Source organism: Saccostrea cucullata, unplaced genomic scaffold (genome assembly GCF_032062105.1).
Source record: "Saccostrea cucullata isolate Sc308-1 unplaced genomic scaffold, CSIRO_AGI_Scuc_v1 ctg358, whole genome shotgun sequence".
NCBI lineage: Eukaryota > Metazoa > Mollusca > Bivalvia > Ostreida > Ostreidae > Saccostrea > Saccostrea cuccullata.
In genome coordinates this window covers 116,820-136,495 of record NW_026923356.1, presented here as the reverse complement: position 1 = coordinate 136,495, position 19,676 = coordinate 116,820, and the positions used below count along the sequence as shown (strand labels likewise).

General features: G+C 32.7%; 1 protein-coding gene across 1 annotated transcript in view; it reads left to right on the top strand.

Moving 5' to 3' along the window:
• The window catches only part of LOC134263844 (exportin-7-like), a 30,608-nt gene continuing 10,932 nt past the window's right edge, over positions 1-19,676 (top strand). Inside the window, exons 1-19 of the mRNA XM_062746212.1 lie at positions 1-54; positions 2,097-2,243; positions 2,557-2,650; positions 3,262-3,332; positions 3,541-3,636; positions 3,893-3,970; positions 5,108-5,257; positions 5,627-5,753; positions 6,032-6,105; positions 6,472-6,591; positions 6,931-7,077; positions 8,480-8,655; positions 8,806-8,863; positions 15,269-15,398; positions 16,589-16,694; positions 17,221-17,356; positions 17,585-17,658; positions 18,085-18,229; positions 18,545-18,704. Of these exons, the coding sequence (XP_062602196.1) occupies positions 40-54; positions 2,097-2,243; positions 2,557-2,650; positions 3,262-3,332; positions 3,541-3,636; positions 3,893-3,970; positions 5,108-5,257; positions 5,627-5,753; positions 6,032-6,105; positions 6,472-6,591; positions 6,931-7,077; positions 8,480-8,655; positions 8,806-8,863; positions 15,269-15,398; positions 16,589-16,694; positions 17,221-17,356; positions 17,585-17,658; positions 18,085-18,229; positions 18,545-18,704 (2,104 nt within the window). The 5' untranslated portion in view covers positions 1-39. The remainder of the gene's footprint in view (positions 55-2,096; positions 2,244-2,556; positions 2,651-3,261; positions 3,333-3,540; positions 3,637-3,892; positions 3,971-5,107; positions 5,258-5,626; positions 5,754-6,031; positions 6,106-6,471; positions 6,592-6,930; positions 7,078-8,479; positions 8,656-8,805; positions 8,864-15,268; positions 15,399-16,588; positions 16,695-17,220; positions 17,357-17,584; positions 17,659-18,084; positions 18,230-18,544; positions 18,705-19,676) is intronic.

The following is a 19,676-nucleotide window of genomic DNA, read 5'->3' as shown; positions in this document are numbered from 1 at the left end:
GCTTAGCACGTTGAAAAAATTTGAGAGGGGAAAACAAAAATGGCGGAAGAACAGGTAAGATTTGCGTAAATTCATTTGAAAAAGTGACCATGCGTTTGAGCTGTTGATGTCTTTATGATGGAAAAGTAAACCATCGCTATTTTTAGCACCAATGAGTTCCATTTTTGTTGAAGACATTATCCGTTTATGAACACTGAAATAGAATAATCTTCGTTAATTTTTTTTAACCCCATTTCCAAATTTAATTGCCCCTACACTGCAGTTCAGAGCTGATGACCGGTCATCAGAAGTGCATTTAAACACCTCGTATAATTCAGTGTAATAAAACACCTTCAATTGTAAACATTTGCTAAATTGAGCACCTTATTTCTTTTTTCAACAAACTTGAGATGAAATTGCCCTGTGACCTATAAATAATTTACTGAAAGGGCCATTAACCTCTTATCTCTGTGTGAAGAAGTTAGACAATAAGGGCAACAAATTGTTGAACAATGTAAAAAAAAAAAAGCTAAATTAGAAGGTGAGAGTGCAAATGAGCAAGACTGATATCATAATTATAACAGGTTGGGACCAATCGCCCAAATGGGATATAATAGTCCGTTTGGGATATAATATCCCAAATGGGCTATAAATTTACAGTGCAAAAATTGAAAATTTTTATTTTGGCAATAAATATCATAAATCCGCATCAAAACACTTGAAAAGGAATAACTTTTGGTAAGCAAGTTTTTCTGCAACCCAACCATTTGTTAGATTGATCCCCAAGAAGTTAAGGAACTTCCGAGGGATCGATCTCCTAAACAAATGACATACAGGAAAACTTGTCAACCAAAAGTTATTCCTTTTTAAGTGTTTTGATGCGGATGTATGATATTTATTGCCATAATAAAAATTTTCAATTTTTGTACTGTAAATTTATTGCCCATTTGGGATATTATATCCCAAACGGACTATTATATCCCATTTGGGTGATTGGTCCCAACCTGTATAATGTCGTGAGGAAAAGGCACAAGGGTCAATTGTGGTGATGCCACGAGACAGTCTTTGTGTATTATTTACTATTACTAAGTCATTTATCAGATCTGATCTTCAGACCTGACAAATGTACATTGTCTCAGGCCCAATGCCTTGTCTTTTTAAACACAGGACAAGAATGTCTGATGTCTGCGTCCAGTTTTGACTCTTTTTTTTGACAGTCTCTAGTACCATTATGCTAACATCTCAGAGTTCTTGAAATCTTTCTGTCCTGTTGGCAAGACCGATAAAAACAACCAAGGACTGATAAGTTTACGTTCTGTGTCAGTCCAAATGACCTGTAAATGTTGAGAGAGCAACTTGTGAAAATCTGAATAAATTTCGTACGAATCCCTTATAACCGACCGATCACAATCTGTTAAATGTTTTTCAGTATCTTGTAATGGCTTATTCGATGAACGCAAGTACCAAACTATGATTGATTAATTGTGTAAACAAGTTTGTTGACGGTGCTAAGGTAAGCTAGGCGAGAAAATTGAACTAGATTAAAAACTTATGAAGAAAATCGACCTCCTACAAGAATTCAACGAAAATTGTTATACAATGATTAAATCGGCATGAAGTGTGCAGTGTGTATTGACACAAGGTGCAAAATGTATTGATAATGAAATCAAACAAAGTTTTCATCTTTTTATTTAATTCTTTTGGACAGATAGAAATCTGTCTGGACTGACAAACTTCACAAGGCAGTCAGTCCAAATGACTGACAGGGGAAAAAAGATTTCAAGAACTCTGCATTTTGCAGAAGAATAATTTTTTTTTAAATTTAGGATGTGTAAGTTGCTTTAACAATATTGAATGTTTACTAGAGGCAAGTAAATTAAACTTCCTGTATTTATCCCCCTTTTCCATTTGTCTGTTTTTCTGTTTTTTTTTTGTTTTTTTTTTTGCTTTTATTTTTACAAAGTTGCATGACAAAAGCATTATGAAATATTCTCTTTCCTGTTCTCAATCTTTAGTGCTAATGTATAACCATCCCCAACTGATATATTTTTGGTTGCTGACTTTTTAAGTTATGAAATTTGAAAATGGTAATATCATTTTTAACATTATAATAACAGGAGCTGTTACAGCTTGAGCTGCTCTGTAAACAGCTTTATGAGACAGCTGATGCCAATCTCCGCACGGAGGCAGAAAAGGCTCTAGTGTCCTTCGCCAATGCCCCGGACTGTTTGAGCAAGTGTCAACTTCTGTTGGAAAGAGGAAATGTAAGAAATCACTGATAGTCAGTGGAAATTTATGCACTATATGTGTGTACTACATAAATTAAGCAGGGTTCATAAAGGCGACTTTGGTGCAGACAACAATACACTGATTGTGCTAAATTTTTAATACACCAAATTATGTATACATACAGTGTATTGAAAGTAATTATCTATTTGGGTAAAAAATATATGTCCAGTGTTTTAAACCCACGATTAGCATTAGTGCAAAATTGTTGCATACATATTGATAATTTACTTCTAAAGAAATTTTTTGATGCAGTAAGTAGAATTTTAAATATGCTGAACTTTTTTTCAGTCTCCTTATGCGCAACTTCTTGCAGCAACAACTTTGACTAAACTGGTGTCCCGCCCCAACGTTACCCTCCCTCTGGAACAAAGAATTGATATTCGTGAGTAGATGTTGCCAAAAAATCTGTGTCATGAATCCTGAAAAAACTTGTAAAAACTGTTCTGTTAGATTTCACCTCAAGGTAAACCATTGTTCAAAGACTTGGAGGGGTTTTTTTTATTTAAAAAAATGTAAAACAAAAAAATGGATGCTTATTTTGAGTGAATCATGTGTACTTATTCCAACAAGTAAATAAGCTTGCCAGAGAGCAGTGTTTTTGTATTGCCTGAAAGGAGGGCAGGATTCAAAATTATTTGGGCTACATGGCTCTACATAAAGACACTGTTAGGTACAATTTTCCTACCTACATGTAGCAGCTACATGGCATTTCAAGGGTTACACTACACTAGCTGGCCTGCAGTGACCTTTAAATACAGCCCTGTTACCGTAATTTATTTGTATGAACTTTTTTTCTGCTGGAGTTCAATGGAAATTCTCATTTCAAATGGTGTTAAGTTTGTCCTTCTGGATTATAATCAACTAGATTTTCATAAAATTTTTCTTCAAGGCCAAAATTGATAAAAAGTGCAATGAAGAAACTTGACGTTTAAACTTAGAAATAGCTTATGATGGTTACACATTGAAATAACTTTTTATAATTTTTATTTTCAGGGAATTATGTTTTGGGGTATCTGGCATCACGTCCAAAGTTAGTGCACTATGTTTTACAAGCTCTTGTACAGGTAAGTTTTCAACTTATTCACCGTGACAGTTGTTGATAATAATCTTGTACACAATATTTTTAGCTAAGGCTAAACTGCATTAAATACATACTAAATGATACCAACCATCATTATTCATTTCCATAAAAAGAAAACAAAATTGTTCATTTGTTATGTACTTCCTCTGTTCTGTATTTTTTTTATTTGATTTGTTTTCTCATAATTTCAGCTCTTTGCCCGTATCACCAAGCTTGGTTGGTTTGACATTCAGGACAAAGATTATGTGTTTCGTAATGTCATCACAGACGTAACAAAATTCATACAGGTATGTTTTGTGAAAGCAACTAAAAAGTGTGAATTTTAAGCATCTGAAGAAAAAAATTGGGATGTAAAGTTAATCACACTTATTTTGTTGTAATTCTACACTTTATGATTTAAAGTCAACAGAATCTTCAAAAAATAGTCATCAAAATATTCACCGGAAGCATTCTGTTTCCCTGGTTTTTCATCTCGGAAAACTTCTGGTTTATCCAGATTTTGACGTATAGATTGTGACGTAACAACAATGTTTGATTTTACAGAGTGGGTCCACTCAGCATGTGATGATAGGGGTACAGCTTCTATCTCAGCTGGTGTGTGAAATGAACCAAGTCAGTGAGGTAAGGGTCAAAGGTCACAGATCAACTGTGCAGGGAAGCTTATAAATTTTGTTAATTGTTTATTTATTAGTAACAGGAGGGAAATTACTCCAATATTATCAAAATTATAATGCAGAAAGTAGTATGAGTTGGAGATTCGATTTTTAGGTTTATCTTAACACAATAAAGCAATTTGAGTTTCAAAATCACATTGCTAAAGACATCTAGCCCTCTGATACTGTGTAAGTATTGACCACAGAATGTAAGAGATTTTAATTCTCTGTAGGACGATGATGACAATGAGGTAATATCGGGTGAACGTGTGTGTGTGTGTGTCTCTCACTTAGCAAAATCTCATATCTTATATTAAAAAAAAAATTACTGGAGAATCTCATTATTTTTAAATTAATCATTATAATGGAGAATATGTGCCAAAAATTGTTTTCAAGGAAAGCCAAAGAGAGATGTTTTTTGTTGAAATGTTTCCAGAACACAGATCCCATTACATGTGCTTTCTCATAGTTTTATTGTATTACAAAGAGTGATACCTGTAGTTCCATTGGACTGATAATTTTACATAATGCTCAGATTTCCATGATTTTTGTACAGAATTATTTTTCAAATTTAGTGCCCGATTTTCATACTTGTTGCAAGCATTTTTATAAAAACATGGAATGAAATTTCAAGTTATTAACTTGATTTTAGGGGTTGTTACTTTCACGTACCAATGTTTGGGTTTGAGAAAATAAAGTGAACTTGAACTTGGCTAATTTGCAACAGAAGTGATTATGTAAAATTTTCAGTCTTTCTAGATTTGTTTTATTTTTCATTAATCAAAATGACCTGTTCTTTACATGTAATAAAATCACACTGTCATTAATCTTTTAAAAAAAACTTGTCACTTAGGTTTTGTCCACACTTTTCTCACTATTTATTGAAATATCAAAGAGGGTGGGTGGGAGAAATTACATGTTAATTTATAGCATTATGTAAAATTATTGGTACAGAAAGAAAAAAAAAACTTGGAAGTGTTAAGTCAATATCCAGTTTCAGAGAATATGTATTTTTTTAGGAAACAAAGAAGTATCTTAAATTAAAACTGGAGATGGAAAAATCATAGTTACAGACTCTCTTAGATATTTTGTTCCTTGTTTTCAGGCAGACTCCAGCAGGTCCCTGACCAAACACAGAAAGATTGCCTCATCATTCCGGGATTTACAGCTGTTTGAAATATTCCAGTTATCCTGTGAGCTGTTACAGACAGCAGCTGGGAATATAAAGAGCATGGACTTCTCAGATGATTCACAGGTAAATGGATGCTTTATTGATCCATTTATTTGGAAGTTGGGGGCTTGTTTCTGTCAAATTAAGAAAGATAGTTGAATAACCCCCAACCCTGTTAGGAAAAATGCCTTTTCATCAATTATAGGGTGTTATTTTCTCAAACAGATGTGGGAAAATGAATTAAAATAATTGTCATATTAGCAGGGATTGATTCTCAGTTACAGATTTAAGAATATAATAAGAAATAATGTGTCAATTCAACATGGATTTACATTCAATTACAAGGTTGAAGATATAATTTTGAAAAGACTTTTGTCATTTTGGTGTGGATTGATTTTCATTTTTAGGTTTGACGAAACATGTATATTAAAAATAACTAACTTTTCGTTTTAGCATGGCTTGATTTCACATGCTTTACGCTTGGCTCACAACTGTTTGACCTTTGACTTTATTGGTACGTCAACAGACGAGACAGCTGATGACCTTTGTACAGTTCAGATCCCAACAGGCTGGAGGTCAGGTACGGATAAAAATAGAACCAAAGTTTAACAATAATTGTTAGACATGTACATATAAAAATAATTGCTTTTATCATTTCTCTTAAAAAACTGAATCAGGTAGATGACCGTTGTTTATTAATACAGAACCTGTCACATTTCTGGTATATATATATATATAAACGTAAAATCACGATACCCACATATCCTGTCCTTTAGTCAGGTTGCGTGGTATTGGTACCCGTTTAAAGGTGGAGAGTGATTTACATGTTAATAATGGGTAAACTGTGTGTCTTTTTAGCTTTCCTGGATGGGGCCACCATGGAGTTGTTCTTCAGCCTGTATTCTAACCTTCCTCCTTCACTTTCATCAATGGTAAGATCCCAGTAATGGGGAGGGATTTATGAAATGACATTTGTCTTTGTTGGATAAAAGTTTTATTTATGCTTCGGAGTTTTTATACGTGAGCTTGTCCAAACAAAAAACTTGAAACTATGGCCATTACAACACTTATTAAGCATGTCGCTAAATATTTTTAAATACGGCTGGAAAATTAATCTTTTAAAAATAAAATGATTACTTTAGTTATGTTGATAATGAAATCAATTTTCTGTTTGTTCTTTTCATTCATAGTATTAGTATTAGTTATTCAGGAATGATAATGTTTTTGAAGGAATGACACATTTGTGAATACTTTACACTGTCTTCTGATTGTTTTATTTTGTATTCTTTATCTTTCAGGCTTTATCATGTCTTGTACAAATTGCATCTGTCAGACGATCATTGTTCAACAATACAGAACGTGCCAAATTTCTCAATGAGTTGGTGAGGGGTGTCCGCACCATTCTAGAAAGTCCACAGGTAGGACATTAATTTACAGGTACAGGTGGGAGTTTGACCTAGATTTGAATTAAAATTAAATTTGAAATTAAATTGTGGCCATTAGAAGCCATACACAGGCATTGGTGTTTGATAAACATATAATGCTATTTTATACTCTGTAGTCTTTTGGCAAAGATTTTAATGATTTTATTTAAAAATATACTCAAAGAGAGAGAGAGAGAACTTCATACACCTTAGTGTCAGCATCTGTTGCTGATGAGCTTCCACAATATACATTTATTTTCTGTGTTTTGGATCTCTAAGTATTCTAAAAATAAAATCATTCATATGTGTGATTCTAACCGGAAACTTTTTCAGGGTTTAACAGATCCAAGCAACTATCATGAGTTTTGTCGATTGTTGGCGAGATTGAAGACAAATTACCAATTAGGAGAACTGGTCAAGGTGGATAATTATCAAGATCTAATCAAGCGTATCGCAGAATTCACAGTCACAAGTCTGAGGGTAAGAGGATTATTCAGTGTTTTTTCCATGGTTAAAAAAGTAGGTCACATTGAGCTAATTGAGAATTTCTTACTATATATCATATGTTGTACACTGTGAGAAAAAAAATGAATTTTTGAAAATAGAATTTATATGTAAGAGTTAATAGAAACCAAAATCTGTTACTTACAGCAAAATACGCAAGTTTTCATAAATAGCTCAATTATTTAATTTGAAATTCACATTAGGTTTGAATCTAGGTCACAAGCGCGCATCCAGTAAATGTTGATTTCAACGGTATGAAGCCACATATATAGGCCAAAGTGTTGTGCAATAATACTTTTCTTTATTGCAAATATTTTTGATTAAATAAAAGGTATTGTTTAACAAAGTCAGGAAGTTAGCTTTCCACTCCAATTTTCCCACTTTATGGATTAAACACATGTAAACAGAATAATATTATAAATACTTGGAATGATATAAATAACACAAATAAAATGTATTAAATTAATTATGATGAACATTTCTACTCTCATCAAATTTCTCTATATTCATGTCTGTAGCCATTTTCTGAAATTTGAGATTTTGGCTACTTTGTTTTACTGAAGAACATACTATAAGATCGAATTACATTCTTTACATTGATTCAATTCTTACTTTATGTTTCACACAGAGGTAACATAAAAGCAATGGATAATTGTTCAGAGAGTTGAAACCTTTTGATATACAGACATACATTGTAGAAAGTATATCTGTGAATAAAAAAAATAGCAGTTAAACAAAATAAAAATTTTAAAAAAAAAAGCTCCCTCATCTATCTTTATTGCCAATATAAATGATTTTTAAATAAATATAGCAAAATTATAAAATCAAACCAGTGAGTTTATCATGGATAATGAGATTTTGATGTACAACAAATAGTGTAAAAGTTTTGGAAAAACCAATGTATTTGAATGCTCAGATTAAGAATTTTAAATTTAGATAGCCTAATCATACTGTATGTGGCACACTTTTTATGTGGAAGTGACAAACGATGAATTTACCTTGTCAGAGTTTTTTACTGAAAAATATTTGCAATTAAATATGATACAGCAGAACACTTTGGCACATAAGTATAAACTAAAATCACATTTCCCTGTAAAATTTGATTTATGAATTCAAACAATGTGATACTTGTAATAAATTAATATCCAATATGAAAACTTAACCGCTATTCTGTAATTTGCTGTAATTTTTGAAATACATTGCATTGAATTACTAATGTGAAAGAAACAATTATATGTTTTGAAGTTGATTTACATGTACCTAGTGCTTGAATTTCACTGTATGAAGCAGCAATAATGCAAAAGAGCCATTTGATAAAGCTTGATGTTTAAAAGTCAAGTGGACTGAAGTTTTAAAGATTGCATTCTTCCTGTTGTAGCAAATGTGGCAGTTTGCTCCTAACAGTGTTCACTATCTGCTGAGTCTGTGGCAGAAAATGGTGGCCTCCATGCCATATGTTAAAGCTAACGAGCCTCACTTACTGGAGACTTACACACCAGAAATCTTCAAAGCTTACACCATGTCTCGGCTAGAGTCAGTTACTGTAGTCATTAAGTAAGTATAGCTGTGTAGATTTGATGCTTTCAATCTGAGAGATGTAAGTATGTAGGCATGTCACTTCTACTGTAAATTTTCATAAAGTAAAATACATGCATTTCAGAGGTATAGTCACTTCCAGTTCTGTATGTTGTATGTTTGTTGTAGAGATGGTCTAGAAGATCCTTTGGAAGACCAAGGGATGATAACACAACAGTTAGATCAGGTTAGTTTACAAGGAGTAATTAATTCTGTCCAACAAAATATGTTTTAAAATGCCTGGTTTACAAGTTCATCTTTTATATCCCCCTGCTTGTAAAGTACCCGTTAAAGGAGGTTGTCCCATCCATCTATCTCATCCATTCTCATGATCAGCATCTGTATGCTTTGAGAGTACCGATCTCTTATCTACACTCCTCACCACTGAATGAATTTAATGAGACATTTAACAGAATCTTTATTACATATTGCTATCATGCCTGAATAAATACATATCATAGTGTTACATATGATTGCGCCCATGGGAAAAGGGCCCTTATGGCAATTTTTATACATTTTGAGTTTTTCACGGATTTTGATAGAGTAAGGTTAGAAGTTGTCAAATATGAATTTTTATGGGCCTACGTCTACTCTAAGTTGGTTTTTTCTTCATTTTAATCTAAGATACTAAAAAGTTCATAATGACGTCATATTTTTCAACAACGTCAAACGTTTTCAGAGTTAACGTAAAATGATTTTCTTCTGCAAATTTGCTACGGTAATTAATAGTTGTATAATATTTAATATTTACCCAAGCACATTATTTTTATCTCATTGTCTCTTTTAATTATTAATAATTATTTAAAAGTTATATATAATATATAATGAATTCATCAGTGTAGAATTATGAGTGACTGCTTTTTTCACATTTCACTTTTCTCTGACAGGAGGAGACCTGAACAGCGGGCGACATCCATTCAGTTTTTTAAACAATTATTTTCTAAAACAAAATATTTACTACATGCAAGAGTCCTTTGATAAGCCTGCATAATTCATTATTCTAATTTAAATATTGCTCTCGATAGGTCAATATGTAATTTTTTTGCCTGAATTCAGCATAAAACAATATATCTCGAGTTACCATACATGTGAAAATAGTTTTTTTTTTTTAAATATATCTGGAACAACAATACGCTACCTAAATGGTACTGTGGAGTGAAAATTTATTTGATCGTTCCTTTTTCTAAATTTTATATAAAGACAGAAAAACTGTGAAGTGTAATATCATGTTTTTACGATATACAATAGACAGTGAATACAAAGGAATTTCGGTTGATTCGCTGCATCTTAAGGTTGTCTGTCTGCATAGGGTAAAAAATGACACTGCTGTTTGAAAATTATATAAAGGATACACGAAATATTTTTCAGTCTAGCAGTATAAAAAATAGTTTAATATTTACCAATCAAAAAAGTGGAAATTTTATAAGCAAATGAATGATTTATAATCCGCATACATTTACACAATAGATAGACCCAGGATTTTAGATTATGTGTGTGTTGGAAAATTTATTTGATCGTTCCTTTTTCTAAATTTTATATAAAGACAGAAAAACTGTTGGTGAGGAAGGGGGGAGGGGGGGTAAAAATCTAAATGGCAGAAACTTACAATTCTTGTGAACACGAGTTAAAATAAAAATATATTTTTTTACTTCCCAAGTTTTAGGTGCACAATGGGTGTCTCTCCTACACCCAGTACCTTTAACCCTACAACTTGTAAATTCACTTTTTAGCTCTACTGGTCAGAGACCAGAAGAGCTTATGCGATAGTAATGCGTCCGTCGTCCGTCCGTCTGTCTGTCCGTCTGTCTGTCTGTCTGTCCGTCTGTCTGTCTGTAAACAATCTTTCAAAATGCTACTCCTCCTACAGTTTTGGTCTGATTTCAATATAACTTGGCACACAAGTAGACTACACTAAGATACATAATTCTGTGTATCGGTTTTTGATTTTGATTAACGGTGTTGCCATTGTTACTAAAAATAGAAATTTCTGTGAAATTCTTTCAAAATGCTACTTCTCCTACAGTTTTGGTCTGATTTCAGTATAACTTGGCACATAAGTAGACTACACTAAGATACATAATTATGTTTATCGGTTTTTGATTTAGATGAATGGTGTTGCCGTGGTTACTAAAAATAGAAATTTCTGTGAAATTCTTTCAAAATACTACTCCTTCTACATTTTTGGTCTGATTTCAATATAACTTAGCACACAAGTAGACTACACTAAGATACATAATTCTGTGTATCGATTTTTGATTTTGATGAACGGTGTTGCCGTTGTTGCTAAAAATAGAAATTTCTGTGAAATTCTTTCAAAATGCTACTCCTCCTACAGTTTTGGTCTGATTTCAATATAACTTGGCACACAAGAAGACTACGCTAAGATACATAATTCTGTGTATCGGTTTTTGATTTTGATTAACGGTGTTGCCGTTGTTACTAAAAATAGAAATTTCTATGAAATTCTTTCAAAATGCTACTCCTCCTACAGTTTTGGTCTGATTTCAATATAACTTGGCATACAAGTAGACTACACTAAGATACATAATTCTGTTTATCAGTTTTTGATTTCGATGAACGGTGTTGCGGTTGTTGCTAAAAATAAAAATTTCTGTGAAATTCTTTCAAAATGCTACTCCTCCTACAGTTTTGGTCTGATTTCAATATAACTTGGCACACAAGTAGACTACACTAAGATACGTAATTCTATGTATTGGTTTTTGATTTCGATGAACGTTGTTGCCATGGTAACTAAAAATAGAAATTTCTGTTAAAAAATCTCAAAATGCTACTCCTCCTGCAGTTTAAGTCTGATTATGATATAATGTGGCAAGCAGTAGACTATACTAAGAACATAAAGAGACTTAATCAAGGATCATTATTCTTTTTATTGCTGTGGTAAAGTTTCAATTCCCAACTTCTTAAGAACTTTTCTCTTCCTTTGCTATAAGTACAAACCAGTAGAGCTTCAGTCTCGACAGAGACTTCTGGTTTATTTAGGTTTGAAATAATACTGCATATTACCGGGTATTCTTCATTTTATATTTGTACCTTTAATTCTGAACATTGCCATTTTTAAAAAAAAGCACAGCAATCATATGCACTGCGAACCTGGAACTGATTGCTATGAATTCAGTCTTGTTTATCATGTATATAATGACACCCTAGATTAACAATATCTTGTTATTAGCCGGGCTTATTGCTCAAAGAGCAATAGCCGGCTTATGTCATCCTGTTCAAGACAGGAAGTCAACCGCATAGTCACAATTTTAAAGTTACGTGTAAACATATAGTTCTTTCTCTCAACAGCTTTTGAGATAATACAAACCTTAAATAAAGCAACAAAAATAAAACGAAGTTTTAACTAAATAAATGAATATTAGTAGTAATGACTTTTAAAGATTCAGTCTTAGGTCAAAGAATATAGTTTATTACCGTAAGGATTTCTGATAATCAGTGTTATCGTATTCTTACACTTACGTCAGAAAAGCTGGAGAGGGATGACTGGCCTGTTTGTTTACATTCAGTTGCGGTACCAGATTAATTCTGACAAAATCGGACCGTGGTATTAGGATCGAAAACTCACTGTCAGTGTCTTTTCATTTATGTTGATAGTTTTCAAATAATTTTTCATTTAATCTGATATTCTTGTTATTTATCTGTTAATACAATATAACCGTATGATTCATGTAAGAAATTCATTTTCCTCTGTAAATGAGATTCTCTGCACTTTGATTTTTTTAAGTGGGTGGTTTTAGAAGCATACCAATAGAATTAAATTACAGAAACCATTTACATAATTTTTTAAAAAGAATTTCGAACGAAATTGTTTCGTCGTTTTTTTTCTCATAAATTTCAAAAAAAAATATCCAGTAGATAAATCAATAACTTTATCCTGTAATTTTTGGAATCATGCATTTTAATGTATAGATTTTGTAGGGGTGGGTGAAAAATTAATATCATGTAATTGTCCATACCTAAATATACAGTCAGTTACTGTTTTGTATGATATATTTTTCCTGACAATTGTCTGTGAACTGGCTGAGTTTTGAAATGTCAGATTTTTGTAGAGATGTAAGCATCTTAGAAAATTCATCATATTATTTTATGACTTAATTTAAAAAAAATTTCCCTTCATTCTAATGATTTTGTTTTGTAATTTTATTTTATGAAGTGAATTTTACAGAGTATGAATTCCATTCTGTTCACGTGCCAGAAGCTTTGATATGCTAAGCCTTGTAAAGCCTTACATGTTACGGAAATATAAAAGGACACCCCTATCCCCTGCACTACGGCCAAAATAAAACAAAATGCAAGCATGTCGTTGCGGTTTTATGTCATGTATTTTCCGCATTGAATTTTTTTTATGTCAGCATTTTCATGAAGAAATAAAACCCGACCCTGAACTTATATCGGGTTTTTTTTGTCAATCAAAACAAATAAAATCATAATATGTGCTTATACATGTATAATGATATTTATCCATAATTTGATGGCATGTTAAACAATATATTCCACACTGATAAGTGCATTGAGATTATAAGTCCAGTGAAGAAATGGGTTTTTAACTTTTTAGCATGATAAGTGCAGGCACGTAGCATCGTTTTTGAAAGTGGGGGGGGGGGGACCAGAGAATTTTTTTTATTGCCTGAAAAAGTTGACAAGCAAAAAAAACCTCTAAAATCCTATTTCGTTGGGGGGGGGGGGGGGGGGGTAGTAGCCAACTTTTTCTCAAAGGCAAGTTACTTTCACTTCCAGTTTTTTCCCCACATTTCGTTGATATCACTAAACTATGGTAAAGTGGGGGGGGGGGGCAATCATCCTTTCAATGTATATTTACTATAGTAAAGGTAATGTTGGGGAAAAAAGTGGGGGGGCAGCCCCCCCCCCCCCCCCCCGGCCTTGTTGCTACGTCCCTGTAGTGATCTGTTAAAAGACATTCAATGCTGATCGAGCTTTTTTTTAAGACAAAGTTCTTCATGGCTTCAGGGATTTATTTGCAGATAATGCTTAAAACATTTGAACTATGTATAAAAAAACAGCAACACGTAAGTACCAAAGAGTTACAAGTATATTAAGTTTGGAGATCTTGAAAATTAATACCCATACATGTAGTTTAAATAACAAAAAAGATTTTTTTTTTTCATTTTACAGTATTTTATTACTTTCTTTGTTTTGAAAACTCATCTTTTTCAACAGAGTTCCACATATCTCAATATAAGATAAATAGATTCAATATAAATATTTTTATCTATACCCTCTATTCTCTCTCTCTCATCAGATTAACTTGACCAGCTCTATTTAAGTTAGTACATTTAGAACATTTTTTTTTCAGTTTGCTTGTTTTAATTTCTCTAAATTGAAGTGTCTTAGTGCAACAAGAAAATAATTAAGACAAAACAACGTTTTTAAAGTTTAATTTATTTAATCATGATTCATGAAACGGTAGATACTATACATGTATATTTTTTTAAAAAATGAAATTCGTTATTAGATTATGTCATGCAAAAAAAAGTTATGGATGAAAGATTAAAAAAAAAAAATTAAAGTACGTTTGTTCAATGCTACAGTACAGTTTTCCTTTTTTTCTTTGTTTTTCCTTTTCTACATTAACGGGACCTTGTTCCCAAAGTACAACAATATTTTTTATTTAAAAAACTATAATTATGCTGATAATTAAAAGTGTTTATATCTCTTTTATAATCCGGGAGCAAATTCATGCGAATGACAGTCCCTCTCTGGTACCCCTGTTACATCGATTGTTGACATCAGAGTTATCTCTCCTATTTTTTTATTTACAGAAAATACAAACATCTTGACTGTCATTCTTACACATTTTTGCTAAATTTGTAAAAACGTAGAAGATATATGTTTAGTTTCAACATTAGTACAAACAATTTAACAAAAGATTAAGCAGTATGCACCGATGAATCAATGTTCTGTCTATCTGTCTCTGTCTGGATCAATGTTTACATGTGATCGACGCGATAGCGAGAGTGGTGGAGCGGATCTCAAAAAAGGAACACAAATTTTCCTTTGCAATATTTTAACAATATACTCCTGTCTAACTTGTATCCTAAATCTTGTATAAATATGTAAATAAATTAAAATTTATCTATCTAGAGTATAGAGGTTGATTTATAATCCTGGCCTATCAGAAAAGCACCTTGTCGACAGCTTCTCATCTTCGGCGAAGATGACAGCCTAATTCTATACATGTAGGAAAACTATTGGTATTAGAGACGTATAATAGATGTTTGTTGAGAAACCAGTTCCAAATGTTTTTATTTATATCTATTAAAATCAGTGGATTGAGAGATTCTGATACTGATTAAATTAATTTATCAATGAAAATAGATTCCACATGTTGGAAACAGCAATAAAAACTCTGGATGCGTCAAACGTCAAAACACGTGGTTAAAAAAATTCTACGTCGAAGTTCACCGTCAGTCTGCAACGTCACATCTTTATGACGTTATTTCTCTGTTTTAGCAAAAATGCCATAAGGCCCTTTTGTCATGGGCGCAATCATATGTTTCGGATTGTTTTGGACATTGCAGCTTTGTATATTAAAGAAACCTTGATCTTGTAGCTGTCCACCATCGGGAGATGTGAGTACGAGAAGACGTGTGGACTCCTAGTTCAGTTATTTGATGAGGCAGCACAGAGATACCAGGAGGCCATATCGTCAGGAACCCAAGTAGACATCACAGTACAGGAAGGTAAGAGGTCATCACCATGGTAATGTGTAAGCAGGAAGTACAAAGATAAGGTCATCAAACCTGCATATCCCCCCCCCCCCCCTCTAAAAAAAATCTATGTGCTGCATTGAATTTTGAAATTTTTGGACTGAGAAACTTATGCCCTGTTCACACGACGAGTTTAATTCGCAGTAAATTAGTGCGAAGTAAACTAATGCGAATCAAATTAATGCGAATTAAATTGCGTTCACACGACAGCTAATGCGAAGTAAACTAATGCGAATTAAAAATTTTCTTGTGCAATCAGGCGTCAGTAAGTCCATTATGACGTCATTTGTAAATCACGTCATGTATGCAGAGCTATCCTTTGATACATCATGTAGAAGCTAATGATTTTAGTGATTAACATACTTTCCCTCAATTTTTGAGCCAAATATAGCACAAATACCTATATATAACCACCAATACGTGTCCTGTGGCTTAATTCTGGCCTTACGCATGCGTCAAAATTTAATTCGAATTAGCTTCGCTTAGCGTTCACACGGAGCAAATGCGAAGTAATTTAATGCGCATTTAACTAATTCGAATTAAACTAATTCGCATTAAATCCTCCGTGTGAACGCTAAGCGAAGCTAATTCGCAGTAAACTTACGTTTAATTCGAATTAAACTCTCCGTGTGAACAGGGCATTAATTAATTTTTGCAGGCTTAAACCATCAATTATTTGCAACATCTTTTTTTCACGACCCTTCATTTTGGAATCCATTTGAGATTTCCTATTACAGTGGACCTTCAGATATCCGGATGCTTCAGTATCCAGACTATTTTTCATCGGAACGAAATTTTAAAATGTTATTTTGTCTTGTTTAACTGGTGATTCAGATATCCGGATGCTTCACATATCCGGACAAATTGACTGGGAGCCAAAGCGTCCGGATAAATGAGGGTCCACTGTAATTGCGATCTATGCAAAAGATATAACGAAAAATTGGTTTGCAACAAGAATACTTTTGAATAAACAAAGGATATAAAACTTACAGAAATTTCCTTGTCATGGATAAAAGTAACAGTATTTAAATGTGTTTGTCACAAAATTTGTAATCTCCATAAGAACAGAGGATATAATTTCATAATTCACATATTTCATCTACTACTGTTTCAGTTTGAAATAGAGTTACTGAAATTTTAAGCACAATTTTATATTTTTGTAGGTCGTTTATCTTGGTTAGTGTATATAATCGGAGCTGTGATAGGCGGACGGATATCGTTTGCCAGTACGGACGAACATGATGCAATGGATGGGGAGCTAGCTTGTAGGTAAGGGGAGTGAACTCATCAAAACATAGACTCAGGTGTGATGATGGAGGAATGTTCCTGTGTACATGTAATGATAATAATTTGTCAGATACCTTTAGTTTATGATATTGGAATATACATATACATGGATTTAAGATGGGGACAACTAGGGGCTAAACTTGGACTAAACTGTATGTTGAATGAGAAATGTTTTGCATTCCTGGATTTTAAAATACTGTAATTCATCTTTTATTTGCGACAACTTTATTTTGCGATTTACCTTGGGAAAACTGGTTTGTGACGATTAATTTTCGTGATCAAGCCTCTTTTGTATCTGTTGTTGATAGACAAAGAGACTTGAAAGATCGGTTTGCGGCAAGAAGTGTTCACCATGTCGATGCTCTCGCGAAAATTTCTCGCATGCGAATAAAAGTTGATTTAAAATATTGAGGGAAAAAGAATGAGCTTAAAATAAGCTTGATTTATATTGGTATTCTTCTGTATTCTGACACTTGTAAAAATAAATTTTATTTTTTTTTATTTTCAGAGTGCTACAATTAATGAATTTAGTGGACTCTAGGATATCTCAGTATGCGTGTGAAAAGTTAGACCTTGCCATCTTAAGTTTTTTTGAACAATTTAGGAAAATATATGTCGGGGACCAAGTTCCTAAAATGTCTAAGGTAAGCAAAATAAAAACATTTTTTATTTATTGTTTAATATGAAATGAAATAAAAAACTTTTAATGCACAAATTGAAACAATAAAGGAAGAAATTCATTGGTTTTCCACAAAGGACATGGTTACATGTGAATGGATTGTGGAGTTTTCAAAGTTCTTGAAATATCATTTGAACTGTTTTAACAAAACATAATTAGAATGTTAAATTCAGAATGTATTTTTGCTTTATAGGTTTATCGTCGCTTGTCAGAAGTGTTAGGATTAAATGACGAATCTATGGTACTAAGTGTTTTTATAGGTAAAATGTAAGTAGATTTTGTTTTAACTTTTATGCAAATAATTTTGGATGCATTTTCTATCAATGGTGTTGTTTCATTTAGTTTTAATGAGTTTAATTTATTTTCTGTTGAAAATCAAGAGGGGAAATGTAGAAAATTTTATACTTTGGAATAAATTAATTTGAATTTCTTCGGGGGTCAATGTTTGTGGGAAATTAAAATTAAATGGATCAAACGGAGGTATTAAATTGATGGGTTTTTTATTTATATTAAAATAATCAAATGTTTATAAAAACAATCTTTTGTGAGCATGTTAATTTGTAATTGAGTGTGAATGTCAAAATCCACAAACATTGGTCCACTGTGAACAAAGTAGATAAATTTTAATAGAAATCTGAAGGCAGTTGATAATGGATATGAATTATTTATTTATCTCTTGTACATGTTTTACAGAATTACAAACCTTAAGTATTGGGCCAGAAGTGAACAAATAACATGGAAAACTTTGCAGCTTTTAAATGATTTGTCCGTAGGCTACAGTTCTGTCCGAAAATTGGTCAAGTTAGATGCTGTACAGTTTGTGTTAAGTAACCACACGGTGAGTGTTTTGTAAATGCAGTGGCAGTATTTTATGGTGTGTGAAATGGTTCAAGTTAATATTTTCAGGTAATACAATTGTTTAGGATGTTCATCTCATACAGCATATGCATTTAAATTTTAACTTAAAATTTGCATTCAGAAACAAGAGGTCCGATTATTTTGCGTATTTGGAAGAATCAAAATCAATAATATATTTTTGAGAGTCGTTTTAAAAAAAATGTTTGGACATAAATAATAACCAAAATAAACTTCAACCTTTCTGTATATTTGTTGGAAAAATTAATATTTGATAAATGTTAATTTTTTCTTCCAGAATGAACATTTTCCCTTCCTTGGTTTAAACATGAACAATCGTTCATTCGCTGACATGCGATGTCGGACCACGTTTTACACTGCGTTAGCTCGACTCTTAATGGTGGATCTCAGAGAGGATGATGAAGACAAGTTTGAGGAATTCATGATTCCTCTAACATGTAAGTCTGTCTTTCTGCTTGTAATTATGCCCCACCTTCGAAGAAGGGAGGGCATATTGCTTTACTACTGTCTGTCGGTCCACCAAGTTTCCATTCATTTTCTTCACAACCATTGCACATACATGAAATTTGATATATAGATTTATTATAAGACTATCTATGTCAAGTTAAGTTTTGGGTACGATCAAACAATTTTTGTCAGAGTTATGCCTTTTGGACTAAGAAAAATTCCAATTATTTGGGGGAGGGAGGCATAAGTGTTTTACAAACATTTCTAGTTAAACTTAGTATATGTATATGCTCTAAAAAATATTTTAAGGTTCTGAGGTCATCCATTAAAATGTTTGGAATTGATGCCTGGGGAGTTTCCGACCCAAGAAGGAGAGAAAAATTTTATTTTGGTCTGATAAATGGATATATAAAATTTACAAATATGGCTTTTTTTCCCACAAAATTTATCAGATTTTTAGGTCACCTGAGTAAACTCAGGTGACCTATTGCTATCCGTTTTCGTCCGTCGTCGTGCGTCGTCCGTCGTGCGTCGTCCGTCGTGTGTTAACATTTGAACATTTTCAGCTTCTTCTCTGCAACCGTAACCAATTTCAACCAAATTTGGCACAAAACATCTATGGGTGAAGGGGAAATGTGAATTTCATTATTCCTGCCCCCCTGGGGCTTGGGGCCAAAACCATTAAAATTAATGCAATCTTTAAAAATCTTCTTCTTTACCTTTGGACATCAAATAGTCAAACTGTTGGTATGAATGTAATCAGCATTGAGTCCTCTACCAAAATTGTGAAATTCATGGCCCCAGGTTCAGGGGTTCTAGTGCTAGGGCGAGGCTTAAGGTATATGGTGAAAATGCATTATTTCTTTGAAAATCTTCTTCTCTGCTGCTGGGTATTAAATAAACCAACTAAGTAAGTCTTTATGATGAGCAAGAGTGCCTCTACCAAAATTGTGAATTTTATG